Genomic DNA, 20,820 nt, shown 5'->3' with positions numbered 1-20,820 from the left:
TACATTTTTAATGGCATATAGTCCATAAGAAGGGACAATGCTTTAAAGAAGTAGACATTCAGAGTGTCTCTTTGTCCAAACATATTTTGTTTGACCAAATGCTGTTTTTTTCTTAAATCACTGAATCGTCCAAGTCTATCTCAAGAACAACCTTAATCTACAGTAATCAGGGTACTTGAGTTAAAAGCATATCAAGAGTGTCAGTTTTCAAAGCATTGGAACAAACCATTTCTCAGTAACATGCAACAAGAGATATTTCTCAGTACAACACACAATTTTAAGCCTCAGTGTCTGGGAACACCACCGAATTTGTGTTGTAAGAAGTTAACATCTGATTTGTTGAATTGTTGATATACCCCTTGCCAGAGCAGATAGAATATATAGAATATCCCTCTCTCTCTCTCTCTCAACTCTCTCTCTCTCTCTCTCTCTCTCTCTCTCTCTCTCTCTCTCTCTATATATATATATATATATATATATATATAAATATATATATATATATATATAACCAAATGTTATTATGCTTTAACTGTAGCTCGTCACAAGGTCACACATTATAACATGTAATAAAGAAGCCAATAGAGGCTGCTATATGCAGTTTGTTTGATGTAGCTCTGATAATATCTCAGTAACGTGACATTTTAAACAGGGTGGAATGTATGTTTACCATGATCATAAACATCTGAATAAAATAAATTAAGCAATGAGAAAGATACAACATGTGGTTGTGCAAAAGAAGTTTGTATGTCGCATTTATATAAAAAATATAAAAGTAGTATCTACAACTTATTATTAAAACCAACCCCTTACCTGTATGCAATTATACATGTCCTTTCAATAGTACAATCAATTTGTTGCAGAAATAATGTATTTGGTTTTAATTCTTTAAATGCCCATCATACCACATTTCTTTCCATATACACTATATTTACCTGTGTGTACACAACGCTTACAACTTTAATACATTGTGTTCTTAAGGGCCCTTTATAGGATTTAAAGAACTGATGAAAGGCAGCTGAAAAACACCTATTAATACTGTTCTCAGGAACTATATAGTGTGTAGTAACACTGGTTTTAGCTGCAGACATGTTAACTTCCTGCCACAGTGTTACACAAAAATGTGTGGTTCAATTTTATTGCTGATGCAGACAGCAAACCTCCAGGTAAAAGTTAATCTTAGATGATATTTATGTAAAGGAGCCAGCCATAAAAAGCTGTATTCCTCCATGTCACATTATTGCTCTGCTGGTTACTCTGGGTTATACATCTCCGTCCCAAAGGCAGTATCTTCCCCAGGGTTATTAACAGAGTCAGATTTAGCATGAGTGTACACACTTTGCCAAACTAATACCGAAGTTAAATGATGGGCCTTAAAGGTCTTCTTATTCTGCTTCTTGTACTGCTGTCCCAAGGAATTCAACTTATTCAAGGTATGTGTACACTTACAATATGTTTTCTAGTCACAAATATGTTAAAGCTATGTAATGAGAGAATAATACAAATGCTTGACAATGGTCAGTTGTGTGTATTTTTGCATCATCACAGTGTAATATTGAGTTTTAAGGGATTTCATCTTTCACAATGATGCTCATTTGTGAGTTGCAAAAATGCAAATAGATTTTTGCTTCTATGACATATTAATAGTTTGACATACCAAGAAATTATTACAAAAACAAATCATCAGATGTATTGGAATTATATGACCTTAAACAATTGATATAACAAATATAAATGTTGTGATAATAATACAATGTTGTTTCAAGTATAAACATAAGCTTCTTATAGCATTTGCAAGGTTTTCATTTGTTATACATTTACAATACAAAATAAAAATGTTGTATTGTGCTGCAATCGAAATTACACTATAAAATACTGAAAAGTTATGAATGCAGAAGTGATACAAAGTAGCCGTCTCTCTGCTGTTTCCAACTTCAATTATATATATAAAATGGTTGATTGTCTACTTCAAGATAATGGAAATGGCCTGTTCAATCATAGTGAAGAATTAACTATCCTTTGATGGCCGAATCACATGTTTGAAAGTTCAAATGTTGCATACAATGTGTCAGCTGTCATAAACATGGTAACTCATTTGTCAGGAAACTGTAAAAAGCACTTTTTCATTTCAGCAACATGGACATCTGACATTGTATCTTAAAATATTAAATGTGTTAATGAACTGTGTTAACATAAAAGGATGAATGATCCTTCTGCGTGTGTGTGTGTGTGTGTGTGTGTGTGTGTGTGTGTGTGTGTGTGTGTGTGTATGTGTGTGTGTGTGTGCAGGAAGTTGTAGCAGTGGGGAGTTTCAGTGCACTAGTGGACAATGCATCAACATAGCTTGGAGATGTGATGGGACTAAAGACTGCACAGATGACTCAGATGAGCTGAACTGTCGTGAGTATTACGCGTAATCCTTGGAAACAAAAATAGCACCAAGCAAAACCATTCTTAAAACCCAGTGTTTCCAATGATTGTATAAATTCTGTCTGTATAATAATCTGTTAACCGGGAAATAAAGTTTGCCAGGAAAAAATCAACAAAGAGAACAGTCGTACATAACATAAAGTCATGCTATTAACTCTTCAATGGTTTTGTTATTTGTGGCAGCAACTCCATCATGCACCTCGCAGGAATTTAAGTGCGTGACGAGCAGTGAATGCATCTCTTTGGGATTTGTCTGTGACGGAGAGGAGGACTGCCTCGATGGTTCGGATGAAAGAAGAACCTGCGGTATGCAACGTGATTGTTTATTAGCTGTTGTTAACAATGAGAGAAACACAAACTTGTTCATGACTTTCCATGTCAGAGTGAGATAAGTATTCAAGACAAACAAATTTGACTTCTAATAAACTGCCCTCGAAGCATTTTGTAATTTTATATTCCAAATTGAGAGCCCTTTCATGCATTTTGACTCACTCGCATGCTCTTGGTTCAGATGGACGGACCTGCAGCCCAGACCAGTTCACCTGCCAGGAGGGCCAGTGTGTCCCCGACAAATACAAATGTGACCATGTAAAGGACTGCGTGGACAACTCTGATGAGAACAACTGCAGTAAGACTTTTACATCTAGAGTAAACCTGAGGCTCTGTACTTTGATGTCAGTCATGAATTCACAATACAGATGTATGTCACATAGTCCCCGCCCCCCTTTTTTTTGCATACCTTTACTATCTATAATAAGTTGTTTTGGTATGGATCATTTTATTAGTATTATTGCCAAGGAAATGTATCGTTCTTTTAATGAATACACTTTTTTTTGCAGACTATCCACATTGCACTGAGAAGACGTGTGCCAATGGGGCCTGTTACGAACACCCTCAGCACTGCAACGGACTGCAGGACTGCCGAGATGGCTCTGATGAATTCAACTGCAGTGAGTAGAAGAAACTTAGAGCAAGCCACATTGTTTAAATATGGACAATAGGTCACACATACTTGGACCACAGCCTATCACATAATGTTTCCTGGAAGCTATTTTCTTATTGCATTAGGTTAAAAATGAATAGATAATTTTGTTTGTATATTGTATTCATTATTTTCCATTTTATTCTGTATCACAATTCACATTTTTCTTGAGTTGTACAATCAATCTGATTGAATATGTGGTACAAGGTAGGAGGGAGAATGTCACTTCCCACCGCCATCTTTGTTTGGTTAAAGTTAGCTAGCTAAATCTGGGAATAGCAGCTGTAAGTGTTGTCAAACAATTGTACTTTTTTGGGTTCGCTTTTATGTTTTTATAAACGGTTTTGTCTATCTTTTGACACGTAACATTAATTTGACTGTATCGTCAGCTAGCTAGCTAACGTCAATGATCAGTGCGGATTAGGGGCACAAACTAGCGTTGAAAATCGCCATATCATGTCTATCTATTTGTTCAATGCGTACCTCTTATGCGGTTTTATTTTTCACATACATTTATGGTAACAAGAATAGTCTAACCTTAACGTTAGCTAGCTACATTATCGTTACTAAAGTTAAAGCTCAACCATAACATTAACATCACCCTTTGTGCTTTTTATTGTTTCATTGTGACACTGATACATGGTCTACAGTCGCTTCAGCCCGTAGTTGTTTCAAGTGTTGTTTCACTGAAAATGTGACCTCTTCTGATTTCGGTCTGTGTTTAATTCTCAGCTACACAGCACTGTCCCATCCACCAGTATCAGTGTGTAAATGGCCACTGCATCCCACATTCCTTTGTGTGTGACCACTGGAATGACTGTGGAGACAACAGTGATGAGGAAGGCTGTGGTAAGGATGATGTGACTTAACATTTTAATTTTAAAGTTGATTGTGTTTTCTCCTTTTGTCTGAAACCAAATTCAGTGTTTTCTTATTTTCACATCCAATGGAGTACAGTATCTAGTTATTGCATATTGAAACTATTCAAACATATTTATTAATTGTAACATCAAAAGTAAGATATGGCCCTGTTTTTAGTCACTGTGGATGTATAAAGATGGACAACAGTTATTTCTATTTAGAGGACACACTGCTCATTATTCTGAATAGATTTACACATGTTTATGTCAATATGACAATCCAAAATAATGTTATACCTTTCTGTTGTACATGTACAGCAAACAATGGCCAGCAAACAATGCTTATCTATTAATGTATTATTGTGTTTTTATGGCCAATTTGATTGTCATCCCCAGGAGCTATATAATAATAATCACAAATATAAAATGTCCATAATACAAAATGATATTCTATAGTTTTTTGTGTGGAAAATCAGATTAAATCAGATTCCTATCTATTTACTCTTAAGTGTACCAGAGCTGTAGTGGCAGTGAGTTCACATGTTCCAGTGGCCGTTGTATTCCTCAGCGCTGGGTGTGTGACCATTTCAATGACTGTGGGGACTACAGTGATGAGAGAGGATGTGGTGAGAAAACGTTAAACATTAACAGTTGTTATCGAAACAATGCACACGAGTGAGTCGTGTTGGTATATTTCATTCATAAATGTTGAAAACACTATGAGAAACAAGTAACAAATGAATTCTTGAAATTAATGGAATTACTTATTTTGAAAAGCATGCCAGCAGGAAACTTGAACGTGTAAAGACTAGTCTAAAAAAAAAGAAAACTGCATTTTGCATAACTTAAAGAATAGCATGTGGAAATGTTTCTACTTCATAATATGTGTTTTTGTGGTTTTTAGATAGTAACTCTCGAGACTGCTACCCTGGTGAGTGGGGATGCCCAGGGTCGACAGTATGTATACCAGTGGGCAAAGTGTGTGACAGCAAACCTGACTGTCCTGGAGGAACAGATGAGACCAACTCCACAGCACAGAAAACCTGCAGTAAGTCACACAGATGTCCACACAGCCCTGAAACCACGGCCCCCGCTGCTGCACAGGGCTCTGTTTGCTTTTCTTATTAAAAGTTTATAATAATGAACGTGTCGCAAATCCAAATTGCACCAAACTGGACAGAGCACTCAATGGGGTCCCAGCAATACTTCTTCAAACTGTGAAGTCAATTGGATGTCTTGAGATATGTGAAGGACACAACATAGATAGACGGGCGGGCAGACAGATATTCCTTGCTTTATAATTAGAAGTCTATGGGGAAGATAGCTTGATCAGGAAAATTAAAACTGAATTACTGTTTTATTACTTCTGGTCGCATGTAGAGCATCCCACAGATGCAGCACTTGCACATGTTATGAATTTAGTGCACGAGTTTTAGACATTAAAGTTTATTGTTCTCATGAATGTTTGTCAGAAGTCAGCTGTTGAGACTGCTATGTGATACTTAAGCCTTCCTTATTACTGCCTTCACACCCACACCTGGTTTAAGATTAACCTTTATTCGGTCATTTTCTTAAGGTTAAAAATGATGGCCTCCTGGCTCAGTTGGTGATAGCTATAATGCTGGTCACAATACTGATACTGATGTTCTGGCAGCTGTGTAAATGATAATCCCAAATAATAAAAACATACATTGCATCCTAGATGAGATCACGATGTTGATTTACATGATTTTCATTCACAGGCCTGGAGCAGTGCTCCGCCTTGAGTTGCGAGTTTCTCTGTCACCTGTCTCCTCAGGGAGGTGCTTGCTACTGCCCTGATGGTTTCACTGTCGCCAATGACAGCCGTTCCTGTGTAGGTGAGTGCCATATATCATATTGTGTTTTCTTGAAAACATAATATATATTCTTTGAAAGTGTCCTGTAGTGAAGCAACAAAGCAATACTTAGTAAGAATGGGACAATTGATGGAGTTGGATTACTTTTTTTTAAAAAACTTTTGTATCATTATTTTTTACTCACAAATGATCCCAGACCTTTAGTGGTGAGTTTCAGAATAGAGCTTTTGGTCAAATAGTCTCAGTCTTTTAGTCTTGGCTTTTAACATGAGTCAGTTTTAAAGAGTTAAAATGACTTGCTTATTTTCGCCGTACTCTGGTTGCAAATTATTGGTATAGCTCCTTACCCTAATGCCTATAACATAAAAAATGGCTGTTTATTTTATTGCCTAGACTATAATGACTGTCAAATATGGGGGATCTGTGACCAGCTGTGTGAAGATCGTCCTGGGACACACCACTGTAGCTGTGCTGATGGATACTTCTTGGAGCAGGGTCATGTCTGCAAAGCCAATGTGTCAGGTACATGGACTCATACATCACACAGATACATCATACGATATGTATCTGCTGCTACATCATTTGTGGGTTTGTGTTAAAGATTAACATGAAATAGATAAGTAGAAAATACTTTAAAGTGACAATGCAATCTCTGGTGTGTTGCTCAGAAAGATAAGAGACAATATCTATTATATACTTGGTTTCCTAAAATATGCATAATTCTATCAAATATCTAAGATGGCCATACATTTTTTAAATAAATTCACTTTTTTTGGTGTTTTCCAGCTGGAATGCCACAGCTCATTTTCACCAATGGTGGTGATGTGATGATGGCTGACATACACGGACGCTTTGTCAGAACTCTGGTGCCATCGCAGGGCAAAGGATATGCTGTCGGGGTGGCATATCACTGGCACAGTGACACCGTCTTCTGGAGTGATACAAATACCAAAAAGGTCAGTCTGGATCACAGGGACCTTTTGTGATGACGGTATTCATTCCCCTCAACTTTTGTACTGCTTCTTTTTTTTTAAATGATTGAAAAACACCAGCTACTTGTGTTTTGGAACTGTACCACTATAGTTCAGCAGCAATATTTTCTGTTCAGCCTCTGGGAAGCTGTGTTAGAGCAGCTTACATGCAGAAAAAACCACCAGTCCTAAACCCTTAAATCCTTTTGCCAGGTGTACTCTGCCAACTACAATGGGGGTAACATTAAGGAGGTTCTGACGACTGCGGTTCAAAGTGTCCAGAACCTCGCTGTTGATTGGATCAACTTCAAACTTTATGTCTTGGAGGCCACGATGGAGCGAATCGACATGTGCAACTTTGATGGAGATAATCGGGTCACGCTGATGGCTGAAAACCTGCAAACTCCCCATGGCCTCGTCCTGGACCCTACAGTGGGGTGGGTATAAATGCTCATGTGAATAACATCTAATTTTAATAAAGTAATGCTCTGTAAAAAAGTATGTAAGTATGGAAACGTAGATAATGCAATATGGTAAATCCTGGTAAATACCAAAGTCTGCTCATTTGCCAAAGATTATGTGTTTAGTCGTTGTCATTATCATTTACGCAGATCAGTTCAAAGTTATTTATGGTAAAATACAGTAATTCAATTCTACAAGATTTCAAAAGAATCCTGTTAAAGAACTCTATGATTCTATTATAACAATGTGTTTTATATCTGGTAGCTTCTATAGAATCTCTTTACATCTCTATTTTTCATTTGTTTGCAGCTACATGTTCTTCACAGACAAGGGGGTTGCTAATCAGCATATGAAGCTTGAACGTGCCTTCATGGATGGCAGTAATCGTGTAGAGCTGGTGAAGATCAGACTTGGCACTCCAACAGGGATTACCCTAGACATTGTCACCCAGAGGGTTTACTGGTCCGACAGCCACTTTGACACAGTGGAGACCGTCACCTACAGCGGTTTGGACAGGTAAAGGTTGCACTGAAAATGTTGTCAGTCTTTAAAGATGTCTCTCTATTTGTAGAATAACTTTAAGCGAGAAAGGGAAACAATGACGCTGTCCTTGATGGTCATTCTGAGGTGTTGTTGTGTCCCAGGAAAATAGTCCTTAATGGTGGAACCCAGGCTCCATATCCTTTTGGAATTGCTGTGTTTGAAAACCATGTATTCTTCACTGACTGGACCAAGATGGGTGTGGTGAGAGCCAACCGGTTCAACGGCAGCAATCCAGCACTCCTCTATCGTACCGCAAAGCGACCGGGCCATGTTGTAGTGTCACATGCTGCCCAGCAACCTGTTGGTACGCACTTCCAACCTATAACACGTTAGATTAGAGTTCAGTGGTCAGAGATTTCCCAGTGTTTTCTTCTGCTAGCATAGATTAATAAATGTTTTCCTTCTTAACTTTTATTTGCGTTCCCTTTGTAGTTTTCCTGTCATTGCTCTGTAAATAATTATTTCGAATAATGGTGGACAGAAAATCCAACCAGTTCTTTCTTTTCTTTTAACAATAGACTCATAGACATATACGATTATATGTGATAGAATTACATACAAATATATTTTGTTATGTTTATACTCCAATATGAACAACAACAGTGCTGTCATAAAATAAGTACATGTCTTTCAGTGATGAACCCTTGTGGCAGACACAATGGTCGTTGTCAGCAGATTTGTGTATTGAGTCACCGCTCCGACAATGATGGTCTGGGCTTCCGCTGCAAGTGTCGTCATGGTTATGACCTGCAGCCTGACCGTCAGACTTGCTTTAGTAAGTTTCCTTTTATTGAGGGCAAAATGCTCTGCTGTAAAATCATGAAATTAGCAATGAAATTATATTGTTCAAATATTTCAAAAATGAAAATAACATATCCCTACTTGGTGATTACCAAAATGATTATTTCATATATATAATACAAATGTTTGAATTACTTGTAGGTTTGCATATAATGTAAGCCATAATGAACCTGAACCTGACACTATTAACAGCTACAATGATATTAATATAATATCCCCATTGTTTTGACTTACCTCTCTTTGAACAGAGGTGAAGGACTACTTGTTGTTGGCCACCTCTCTCGGGGTGCGAGGAATCCCACTGAATGTATCCCTCCAGGAGGACATCACCCTGCCCCTCTCAGGGCTCGGGACGTCTTTCTCTGGCTCTGCTGTGGAGTTTGACGGCAATGAGGAAGCCCTGTTCTACAACGACAGGTACAGAGGCCTCGTCTATAAGTCGAACCTCAATGGCACTGGTGAGTTTGTATTATATTTCTTTTATAAGGCACCATTACAAGGGCTCCAAGTGAGATCACATGTACAATATTTTTTGTTTCTGTTATAGAAAAAAACATTGTATTACATCCTTTCTTTCAAAGCTCTATTCTTAATCCTGTGTGTCACACATCATGGTATTGATTTACTCCATTCTCAGTCCAACAGATTTTGACAGGCTACAGAGTGGGAACGATTGACGCCATGGCTTACGACTGGACCTCAAAAGTCTTGTTTTGGACAACAAGCACCTACAAGACGGTGGTGGCCTTCAGAGTCCCAGACAAGTCCAGGCGAGACATTGTGACAGGATTAAGGAACCCAAAAGGAATTGCAGTGCACCCCAGTGCTGGGTGAGTGCTTTGATTTATAATGTGTAAGTACTTGAGAGTGGGAGAGGAGATTTCAGGTTTCAGGGACAGCAACGGAATTAATACAATGCACACCATTACTGTATTGCCTTTGTACAAGCCCTGTAGAGAAATAAGTTAAATATTACATGCATTATAAAGAAAGATTAAATATCCCGTAAACTATATGACTGGGCTGGCTAAATATTTACTCCGGTTTTTAAAGCATTTAAAAGAGAACTGTCATTCTTTTTATAATCCCATGACTTGTAAATAGTGCTTTTATGAGGTTTTTTTGGAACAGTCTTATGATCACCTCGTGCCTGCTTCATTACGACGAGTATCAACTAGGCTTAATTATGGCAATAATATCCTGCTTATGCAGTATTTTCAGTATCTTTGACTTTGTAAATGGTAAACGGACTTGCATGTCAACATTCACCCATTCACACCCATTCATACACTGATGGCAGAGGCGGCCATATGAGGAGCCACCTGCTCACCAGGATTTAATCTCAACATTTCTCACACACACACACACACACACACACACACACACACACACACACACACACACACAATGGCACAGTCTTCATCAAGTGGATTGGAGAAGCAGGAGATTGAACTGCCGATCATCCTATTAGTGTATGACCCCCAACAGCTCCTAAACTACAGCTTCCCAAATCAGTTTAAAAACTGATGTTTTTTAATTGTGATCTACTGGAATACTCAAGTTCAGTAATTTAGTAAATTGCTTCTATTTTCTACAGACAAATTACAGGGGGAAAAAAATACTTCAGGCTTGACGTTACAGTACATTGAATGACATCAAGGTTAACTGATTTCATTATATTGTATTTTTGATTGACACTAAACAGATCTGTGCTCTTGTGTATCTCGTTAATCCACAGCTTCTTGTTTTGGTCTGACTGGTACCGGCCAGCTGTCATCATGAGAAGCTTCACTGATGGCAGCAATGCTGTTCCTCTGGTCAACACAACACTGGGATGGCCATATGGGCTTTCTGTTGACTTTGTGTAAGCACCGCGATGACCTAAAAAGAACAATTGTCAGGCTTTTTCAAGGAATAAAAGAATGTATGTTTATATTCACCGGCTGATTGCTTGTGATTGGTCTTCAACAGGATGGACAGGCTGTATTGGGTGGATTCCCAATTGGACCAGATTGGTCACATTAGCATACAAGGACAGAACAGACAGACGTTTACTAACATTGGCCAGATAACTCAACCCTATTCTCTAACAATTTATTCAGGTGGGTCTTTTGGTCTCTCCTCATTACTCACACTTATTCTAGTAAACCTATAATATACATGCACAATATAATTCCAATTGTATTTGGTATTATAGAGGTTTATCTTCAGCTTTGACACACATCATATACCTTTAAAGATTCCTGAGCTCCCTTATTTGTGGAAATGTTTGCATTCAGACCAAAACTGTGCATTTCTAGTTGCCTTCTGTTTAAACCCGGTAATTCTGCAGATAAAGATAATGTTACATTTATCACATTTATCAGTGTTCCTCCTATATTTATTCTGCAATGGTTCACTGCGAGTATCAATATCCTCTACTCGTGTTTCAAAGTTCCATTCGAAAACCTCAATATAAGCTTTGAATATAAAAAATGGCATTCAGTGCATCCCTAATATTTTGTGAATATGGATTTTTTTTAATACCTGTGCTAGTCTTTGTTAAAATGCTAAACCATCTATTGTTATAGACTACCTGTATGTGTCTGATACAAGGACCAGAGCAGTATTCGAGATGAGGAAGAGGGATGGAGGAGGTAACATTATGATCAGACAAGGAATCACGGGCATCATGAACATCAAGGCCTACACAGCCGACCTCCACAGCAGTAAGTTCACACACATCATTGGAATCTGCAGATTGTGTACGACTAAACAGGACCAAGAGGAGTTGACTCCCAGTAGGCAAGAAGAGCAGTGACAAAAGGGAGCTAGAAAAGAAGAGAATGATATACTTGTCACATTCTGATACCAGACATTCTGATACCAGAATATTAAATATAGTTGTGTGTGAGTGAGACAGCTAGATATTATAATTCAGAAACCCGCCAACTGCTTTTTCATCATCCTTCTGACAGCATTCACTAGCCGCTGCAATCTGGTGTCCAATGGACGCTGCAGCCACTTCTGTTTCCCGACTCCCGCCTTCAGTCGAGTGTGCGGCTGTCCCTACGGCATGAAACTTCAGGCCAATCAGAGGGACTGTATCAAGGACGATTCTGTTCCCCCACCTGACAACAACTGTGGAGAATTCGCTTTTGAGTGTGATGAAGGACGCTGTCGGCCCAACTCTTACCGCTGTGATGGAATTGCTGATTGCATAGATAAGACGGATGAGGCCAACTGCACTGATACAGGTAAATGTATGAAATATGAAATACAAACATGTTGGAGGAGTAGTGGAAGGAAATTATTAATCCATCTGCCTGCCTCATGTGTCTTTACCAGGAGCAACTTGCTCTCCACGAGCGTTCACCTGCAACAACAAACACTGCATCATGTCCAGTTGGCGTTGTGATGGCGTGGACGACTGCGGCGACGGTTCAGATGAATTGAACTGTCCCACTCGTCTCCCTACCACCTGTGCCGCTAGCTACTTTACCTGTGATAACAATAGGTGTATCTCTAAAATATGGGTGTGTGACGGTGACAACGACTGTGGCGATGGCTCCGATGAACACAACTGCAGTAAGTAGGACTGTCCATTTTTAGCTCAGTCACTTATGTGATGTGAGTTTACTTCTGAGTTGGGCAAACAAATATTAATTGGTCAATGTGATGTCAAAACATTTAGTTAAATAAGCAGTATCTGTGATTGACAGATTCAACCATCACTACTTGCCCTCCTGCCTACTTCCTGTGTCCCGACCACCGCTGCATCCACAACTCCTACGTGTGTGATGGAGACCAGGACTGTCTGGATGGCTCTGATGAGAAAAACTGTGGTAGGAATCACTATGACTTTAATATTGGTTATGTACTGTTTTATTAATGGGAATGAGTTATGTAAGATAGAACAACTTATTGATCCACAAAGATTCATTTTTGGGGTCTGAAATACCTTTTTTGTTTTTGTTTTGATATTTCAGTTTAATTATCTCTTGCCTCTTAATTTCTCCTTTCCACCTTAAGAGTTTTCCTGTGCCTCCTATGAGTTTGCCTGTGCCAGTGCGGACCAGTGTGTCCATTCAAGATATAGGTGTGACGGAGTGTTTGACTGCAGGGACCATTCTGATGAAAGAGACTGTCGTAAGCTTGCAACCCTAACTGACGTTATAACAAATATAATAATTGTGTTTACTAGTGATGTAATTATGACTAATTGCACCACTTGAAATTATGTCAGCTTTATTGTTGATATTATTCATTCAGATAGGAAATTAATTTTGAACTGAATAGTTAATTTTACATCTCTGTCTTTATGTTCAGTGTTTCAGTTTCCTGTTGGTAAGTAACTGTAATTTTTTCTGAGAAAGCAGTTTTAGAAAAATAAAAATGTGTTGCTCCTCCATCCTCTAGCCACTCGAAGTCCTGGCCTCTGCCACAATAACGAGTTCCAGTGCCAGGCAGATGGTTTCTGCATACCAGATGAGTGGGAGTGTGATGGCCACCCAGACTGTGAGGATGGATCAGACGAACACAACTCCTGCCCACCTGTCACCTGCCGACCAAACTCTTTCCAATGTACCAACCAGCTCTGCATCCCGGCAGGCTGGTTGTGTGACGGCGACAACGACTGCCGGGACATGAGTGATGAACAGAACTGCCCAACCCCTCCATTTAGTTGCCCCTCGGGACAGTGGCAGTGCCCCACCGACCAGCTTTGCATTGAGCTGGACAAGGTGTGCAATGGCCAGAGGGACTGTCCCAATGGAGCAGATGAGTCACCGATCTGCAGTGAGTTTTTTAAATATCATGCATTCCTATCAAGTATCCCTTCAAAAACGGAATTAACCGAATGGTGCTGTTGTATAGTATGTAAGAGTGATATGAATCCTCAAGAGTGATTTGAACAATCAAAAAATAATACAACATGTTATAAAATCTTAGACTGCTGTTAAAGTAGAAATGTAGAGGACTGTAGGATATTTGCACAAATGCAACACAATATATTGAGAATAAAAGCATAAAGACAAACACCATTGAAATAACCCGATTTTAAAGCAAAAAAACAACAACAATCACAGCATGATGCCTAATGAATGCATTATACTGACTCACTGTAATTTCATGAAGGCCAAGACGACTGTGCACTGAACAACGGTGGCTGCAGCAACGGCTGTGTCCAAGGACCATTTGGGGCTCAGTGCACCTGTCCTGCAGGATTTCAGCTCCTCAACGATTCCAAGACCTGTGAGGACATCAACGAGTGTCTGATCCCAGGTTTCTGCAGCCAGCAGTGCTTCAACGAGAGAGGGAGGTTCAGGTGCTACTGCTCATATGGTTACCTCCTGGAGCCTGATGAGCGCACCTGCAAAGCTGCAGGTGAGCAACAAACATTACATTCCAAAAACATTGCAATTAAACAATGCTGAATTTATGTAATACCTATATTTTTCTGCAGGGTTTATGTTATTGGATGCAAATCCATCTGTTAAATGCTCAGTGCTACAAAACAAATAAAGTCAAAGTACAATAACTAAATGCAGCATATACAGCAACTTAAAGCAACTAACAATGTTATTACATCCATTCAAACAAACTACTATTAATTTACACTTTTCTTTGTGTGTAGTATTTGTATTTTCAATTATTCACAAAGATGCACCTTAGATGAGATGCTGGAAGGGAACAAGTTATTTGTTCTGTCCTTAGACCCACTAGCAGCTGTTCTTCTGGTTGCCAAGCGAAGCCAGATCATCGCCAACCGGATCAACATGAGACCCCCCCAGATGCGACCAGTGATCAGTGGTTCAAGCATCGTCACCGTGGACTTTGATCGCATAACTTCCAGAATCTACTGGGCCGATGCCTCGCAGAAGAAGATATGGAGTGCCTACCAGAACGGCACCGACAGACGGGAAGTAAGAGAACTTATTGCAAAGAGAGAGAGAGAGAGAGATTTCCACCACTGGTACCAAAGTTTCTCTGAAGAGTAGAGTTCAAACATCGCTGCTTCACATCAACACAAAGACCTACATATCTAAATCAAACTGGGCAATATTCTCAGTTCAATGTGTAATTGTTCTAGGTGTTCTCCACTGGTTTGATGGTACCAGAAAGTATAGCTGTGGACTGGGTGGGTCGGAACCTTTATTGGACCGACTCTGTCATGGAAAACATTGAGGTCTCCACTCTGGACGGTCGCTTTCGGAAAGTCCTCCTCACCAAGAATGTCACCAGCCCCCGCGGACTAGTTTTAGATCCCCGTAACTAGTAAGTAGAGACTCTTTGGGACTAACTGACATCGGCATTTAGATGTTTTTTAATTTGATATTACATTGCTATCTTTTTGATTTTAGGTTTAGACTTTATACTTCACCTTTGTGCTCCTAAACAGCAAGTCACAAGACATTGATATCACATGTACTTATCACACTGTCATCCCTTTCAGCACCAACCTAATGTTCTGGTCAGACTGGGGTCAGAACCCCAGGATTGAGCGGGCAAACATGGATGGAATCATGAGACAAGTCATTGTCAGCACCAAGCTCTACTGGCCAAACGGCCTGGCCCTGGACTACACCACCCGCAGGGTCTATTTTGCTGATGCCTACCTCAAATATATTGACTACTGTGACTATGATGGCAATAACCGCCATCAGGTCATGGCAAGTGACGTGGTAGGTTTAGTTTGTTTCAGTTCGTTTGAGAATTGTTTTTGTCACTCATGACGCAAAATCATTGATCAAATCAGACTGGACGACAACAATTGATTCTTGTTTTAGTTCATGAAGAAAAATGTACCGCTTGTCAGAAGTAGTTGTCATGTCAGAGATTATTATCGCTGTTTTGGGACTATATTTAAATTGTAATCGACTAAGAACTGACAGTTGTTTACTTTCTTAAATAAGTTTGGTTCCGTCAAATAAATGAAAAACACCTTCCCTATGCACCTCACACCAGGTTCTCCAGCACCCACACGGAATGACCATCTTTGAGGACAACATCTACTGGTCGGAGCGCTACACCAGAAAAGTGATGAGGACGAACAAGTTCCATGGTGGTAACATCACCACTTTGATGAACAATGTCTATCAGCCTATGGGCATTGTTATGGACCATCCCATCAAACAGCCCATAGGTAACCTCCAGTTAAACTGGACATCTTACTTGCATACATTAACATTTTTGAAATCTACTGAAACGATGCAGTGTAGGAAGCTTGTCTAATTTGTAATCAGGGAGCATAACTTAAGCTCTCTAGAATTGTTAGAGATAATTGGCCAATCGTAGATCTTTTTGAAAGCAAGCTCCTAAAGTTATGCAAACTACATGTTAATGTATTTAAGGAATACAAGTGCACCGACAGCATAAACAACAGTTAAAGCCATAGCTGAAGAGAAAAAAAATGACACAAATAATTAAATGTAATCAACAGAAAATCTAAAACAAAAAAGCCAGAAATATTTACTCCAAACAGCAAACTGTATTTAAAAACTCGCTGCAGCAAATGATAATTTTACTGTGACAAATTGAATAGTATGTGAAAACACATGTCAAATGTAATTTGAAGCCTGGTTGAAGGTGACACTGGTTTTGTTTTCAGCCATCAACCCATGCAGAGAACACCTGTGTTCTCAACTGTGCCTGCTGTCAGGCATGAGACCCAGATACTACACCTGCCACTGCCAGTCTGGCTGGAAGCTTAGTGCTGACAAACGCACATGTGTCAAAGGTAAGTTTTTGTTACAGTAGCTTTTATTTTTTACGGTGCTCTCCTTGGTTTAAAAGAAAAAAATATTGAACCTTTTATCATGTGCTCTATTCTATTCTAGATGAGACTCCCTTCTTGATGGTGGTGAGAGATTCTGTGATTTTTGGCATTCCTCTGGACCCCGCTAACCCTTCCAACAATGCAATGGCCCCCGTGTCAGGCATCAGCCAGGGGCAGGACATCGACTTTGACGAGCAAGAGCAGTTCATCTATTGGGTGCAGAGCACTGTGAGTGGAGGTTAACTTGAACCTTGTATGATTGATGATATACAATGTATTTATGTAAATGATGTACTGTGGAAAATGTTATCCCATGTGAATGGTATCCCCGTAGAAGATAAGTACAAGTTTAGGCTTTCAATGCCTTGCATGAGTTATTTCCACAATCAAATGGAGGTTTATGGTAAGTTAATGATATTGATATTGATTGATATCGTTTTTTGTTTATCTTTTACGTCTCTATTTTGTATCAGGGTTCTATTTGGCAAGTGAAAACCAGCGGTACCAACAGGTCTGAGTTTGCTCCAGCTGCTTTCATTGGCTCGCCGTCTGGGTTGGCTTTTGATTGGATAAGCCGAATAATGTATTACACCAATCCTACTGTTAAAACCATAGAGGTAAGCACCTTTTGAGACACACATTATGATGAGTGTTGATTCTTGATAACTGGCAGAGCGGATACTGTGGTGTTGAAAATAATCCCTCCCTGTTTTCTTATCGCACATTCAATCTCAATTACATTCATTACAGATGTATCTCGGATTTCTTCCTGGTCTTAAATCAATCAATTTGTATTCCCTTAAATGTATTTTTTTCAGTGTATCACTTAATTTCAGTTTTTGCAACGCCATTGTGCAAATAAATAAAAGTGTACACTTCACCAAGGTTATCCGTGTGGATGGAGACCAGCACTACAGGAAGACCCTCATCACCTCCACTGGTAAACCCGAGGGAACAGGAGAGCCCTTTGGAATAGCCCTGGATCCAGCTCGGGGGTAAAACCTCTGTTTAACCAATGAAGCATTTGCTCTATGACTTTTATTCAGTGGAAGGGCAAAACAATGGAAAGAACAAATCCGTTCTGTCAGTTTCTGTGTGTGAAACGGCCCAACATTTAAATGACTTATGTGTTGTTCATTCGTATGATCGTTCTTACTGGCACTGGAAAGACAGAACCAATAGACCAGGGCCTGAATAACTAGACAGCATTAATTAAGCAGACAATAGCAGGCTGACAAGGATAAAGTGGTATAATTGTTTGAAAGACGATCACGTAATTGGAAATTAGGAGGATTTATTTCTCCAGCCACAACATCTCCATCTCGATCATGTTCCAATAAACAACCCATCCAAAACCAGTAATATGTAACACAGTAAGACACTAGTAGCTGCATCCCTTTTTCTTTGTATATTCTGAATGAATTTACACATAGATCAATTTAAACACTGTTGATAAGAACAGAATGATGACTGATTAATTTGGTACTCTTCATTTGTTTCTCATATTCACATATTTCCTTTCACAGGAAATTGTTTTGGACAGACAAGGGGTCAGACAATGGAGTTCCTCCAAAGGTTGGCAGTGCTGACATGGACGGAGGAAACGCCATAAACCTCTACACAGGCAACCTGGCAAACATAGGATTCATCGCCGCTGACATCTCTACCATGAAACTGTACTGGGGTGTGGCGGGCTCAGGGGTGGTATGTACACTATACCTGCTCAACATATAGACTATGAACACACATGTTGTCATTTACTGTACATCTCAGTGCTATTTTTTCATTTCTATTTACCTTTCCATTTGTGAAAAAGGTTATCCTTTTAATACTCAATGTCAAACTATTCAACAAGTAATTTATATATTTATATTCATGTTCTCCTTGTTCTCATGTTACTCTTCTGCTATTAATTTACTCATAGTTTCAACTCCATACTGGTCCTGATTTAAGTACTTTCATTAACCATGTCCTCTTTGCTCTCCGTCCTTATTTTTCCAGATTGAGTGTGGCACCATGGACGGAGTAACCCGGGTGATTTTGGTGAGTGGCCTGTCCCATCCATGGGGGCTGACGGTCTACCAGAGCCACCTCTACTACACCGACCTGGACTACGAGGTTATTGAGAGGGTGGACAAGGACAACGGTGCTAATATGTTGGTGATGAGGAGCAGGATGTCTGGTCTGCGTGCCCTCAAAGTGCACGCCAGAGACAGTATGTGGACTTGCTTGTTTTTAATTGAATGCAGAGATATCTGTCCTTAAGTTTTTATGGTGTTTTCTTCTGGACTGTTGTATTATGCAACAGATAATTACTGCCAGTGAGCAAGCGAGCAGTTGTGTCCTCCTCAAGGACAGCATCATAAGTATTTTTCTTTCACATGTGTATTTTAAGAATATTTTGTTTTATTAATTTAATTACGAAGAAATAACAAGTTGAATAGGTAGTGATAAAAACAGGGATTATTATATTTTGAATGCTCTAGTCTATTAATTACAACTGTGCACAATAGTGCATAGTAAAAAGTCAGACACGTTTTTCTGAATATTCATAGTGCAACATATATTTTCATACATGCACACATTTCAAACATATAATAATGATAATTATAGCAATTATAATAATACAAAACCTTTTTAATATTGCTTAAGCAAAACACAGTTACAGACCCTAAAATTTAGGGCGGCAAATAAAAAACGTTAAGGTTTTTGTGGCATCGGGCTAAACCTCAATCCAATCTTTTTCAGTTTAGATCAAAATTAAACATTCTTTTTATTATACTATTGAAATTGTTTCCGCACAGCACAAAAATATTTGGAACCTGTCAAACATTTCACACACGATTAGAAAAACTGCACCCTCCTTGCCTTCTTCAGATGTTTATTTAAATGTTGATAGCATCACAGTACTATAGGCTCATATGACCCAGTAATGTTAAATTTCACCAATATCTTTCTCTCTCCCACCTCAGTTTCAGCCGGGACCACCAACGCCTGCAGCTCCAACAATGGGGGTTGTCCCCACTTATGTCTCCCCAAACCAGGCAATCAAAAAACCTGTGCCTGCACCACAGGCTTCAACCCGTCTCAAGATGCCTCCCGCTGTGAACAGTATGAATCTTTCGCAATTGTCTCCGCTACCAAGTACATCCGTGGCTTCCACATAAACAGCTCTGACCACTCTGAGGCTATGGTGCCTGTCGGTGGAAGTATGTTTGCTTAATGTTGTTCTGCATTATGGTGTTGTAAATTGTTGGCTGTAAATTTACCAAATTATCAGTTGATACAATTAGCATTTACATTTTTTGCAGCTTCCTACTCCATTAAGGGCACGTTGGACCTCCATATTGAATCTGGCTTTGTGTACTGGGCTGACAACAGCACCTCCACCTCATACAAGGGCATCTTCAGGGCCAAAACAGATGGCGGGCGTTACAGCACCGTCCTCAACTCGGGCGTTGGAAAAGGAGGCATCCACGGTCTTGCTGTAGACTGGGTTGCGGGTATGAAGCCATCCAACCTTCCCGTCATTCATCCATTATCATTACAAATAGAGGCAGATTTACAATTCACAATTCAAATTGTATGGTACTGTGTCAAGTACTATAGTTGTGTTTCTCTCTGCTTGCAGTAATCTCTATCCATTAACTGTCTCAGGTAACTTATACTTCACCAATGCCTTTGAGAGTGAGACCTTCCTGGAGGTGCTTGCCATCAACACCACGTACCGAATGATTCTCCTTAAGTCCTCCCAGGACAAGCCCCGTGATGTGGCTGTCAGCCCCAAGCTTCGCTACCTCTTCTGGACTGACAGTGGCCAAACACCCAAAATTGAGCGTGCCCTGCTGGATGGTACCAACCGCACTGTGTTGGCATCAGAAAGCCTAGCGTCACCTCGTGGCCTTACCATTGATTACACCAATGATTTCCTCTACTGGACAGATGATGTTCTTGATATGATCTCCCGTATGGCCCCAGATGGCACACAGAGGCAAATTATCCGGTATGGGAGCCGGTATCCATCCCCAACAGGGATGGCTATATTCGGAAACTACATGCTCTGGGTGGATAAAAAGCTTGGGAAGCTCTTACAGGCCAGTAAGAACCCAGCCAATACTGACCAGCCAGAGGTGAGAGTTAAATCTGCATGATTTAATACAGATTCAGCATTCAGGATGAT

General features: G+C 39.7%; 1 protein-coding gene across 1 annotated transcript in view; it reads left to right on the top strand.

The window, feature by feature from the left end:
* The first annotated feature begins 1,363 nt into the window (after positions 1-1,363).
* lrp2b (low density lipoprotein receptor-related protein 2b) overlaps positions 1,364-20,820 on the top strand; it is a 40,928-nt gene continuing 21,471 nt past the window's right edge. Inside the window, exons 1-40 of the mRNA XM_034559312.1 lie at positions 1,364-1,430; positions 2,287-2,397; positions 2,611-2,733; positions 2,939-3,055; positions 3,267-3,377; positions 4,142-4,258; positions 4,779-4,895; positions 5,174-5,317; positions 6,012-6,128; positions 6,501-6,629; positions 6,894-7,063; positions 7,292-7,515; positions 7,850-8,056; positions 8,185-8,387; positions 8,718-8,858; positions 9,133-9,342; positions 9,522-9,714; positions 10,623-10,748; positions 10,856-10,986; positions 11,455-11,592; positions 11,842-12,120; positions 12,212-12,451; positions 12,586-12,708; positions 12,896-13,012; positions 13,283-13,660; positions 14,000-14,248; positions 14,579-14,787; positions 14,955-15,139; positions 15,318-15,546; positions 15,830-16,007; positions 16,473-16,601; positions 16,702-16,868; positions 17,114-17,257; positions 17,526-17,635; positions 18,167-18,344; positions 18,633-18,683; positions 18,726-18,855; positions 19,613-19,849; positions 19,952-20,143; positions 20,298-20,770. Coding sequence (XP_034415203.1) covers positions 1,364-1,430; positions 2,287-2,397; positions 2,611-2,733; positions 2,939-3,055; positions 3,267-3,377; positions 4,142-4,258; positions 4,779-4,895; positions 5,174-5,317; positions 6,012-6,128; positions 6,501-6,629; positions 6,894-7,063; positions 7,292-7,515; positions 7,850-8,056; positions 8,185-8,387; positions 8,718-8,858; positions 9,133-9,342; positions 9,522-9,714; positions 10,623-10,748; positions 10,856-10,986; positions 11,455-11,592; positions 11,842-12,120; positions 12,212-12,451; positions 12,586-12,708; positions 12,896-13,012; positions 13,283-13,660; positions 14,000-14,248; positions 14,579-14,787; positions 14,955-15,139; positions 15,318-15,546; positions 15,830-16,007; positions 16,473-16,601; positions 16,702-16,868; positions 17,114-17,257; positions 17,526-17,635; positions 18,167-18,344; positions 18,633-18,683; positions 18,726-18,855; positions 19,613-19,849; positions 19,952-20,143; positions 20,298-20,770 — 6,894 coding nt within the window. The remainder of the gene's footprint in view (positions 1,431-2,286; positions 2,398-2,610; positions 2,734-2,938; positions 3,056-3,266; positions 3,378-4,141; positions 4,259-4,778; positions 4,896-5,173; positions 5,318-6,011; positions 6,129-6,500; positions 6,630-6,893; positions 7,064-7,291; positions 7,516-7,849; positions 8,057-8,184; positions 8,388-8,717; positions 8,859-9,132; positions 9,343-9,521; positions 9,715-10,622; positions 10,749-10,855; positions 10,987-11,454; positions 11,593-11,841; positions 12,121-12,211; positions 12,452-12,585; positions 12,709-12,895; positions 13,013-13,282; positions 13,661-13,999; positions 14,249-14,578; positions 14,788-14,954; positions 15,140-15,317; positions 15,547-15,829; positions 16,008-16,472; positions 16,602-16,701; positions 16,869-17,113; positions 17,258-17,525; positions 17,636-18,166; positions 18,345-18,632; positions 18,684-18,725; positions 18,856-19,612; positions 19,850-19,951; positions 20,144-20,297; positions 20,771-20,820) is intronic.

The sequence above is a fragment of the Cyclopterus lumpus genome, chromosome 19, assembly GCF_009769545.1.
Source record: "Cyclopterus lumpus isolate fCycLum1 chromosome 19, fCycLum1.pri, whole genome shotgun sequence".
In the NCBI taxonomy this organism is placed as follows: domain Eukaryota; kingdom Metazoa; phylum Chordata; class Actinopteri; order Perciformes; family Cyclopteridae; genus Cyclopterus; species Cyclopterus lumpus.
The sequence above is the reverse complement of the archived record's forward strand: the minus strand, read 5'-3'. Positions and strand labels throughout refer to the sequence as shown.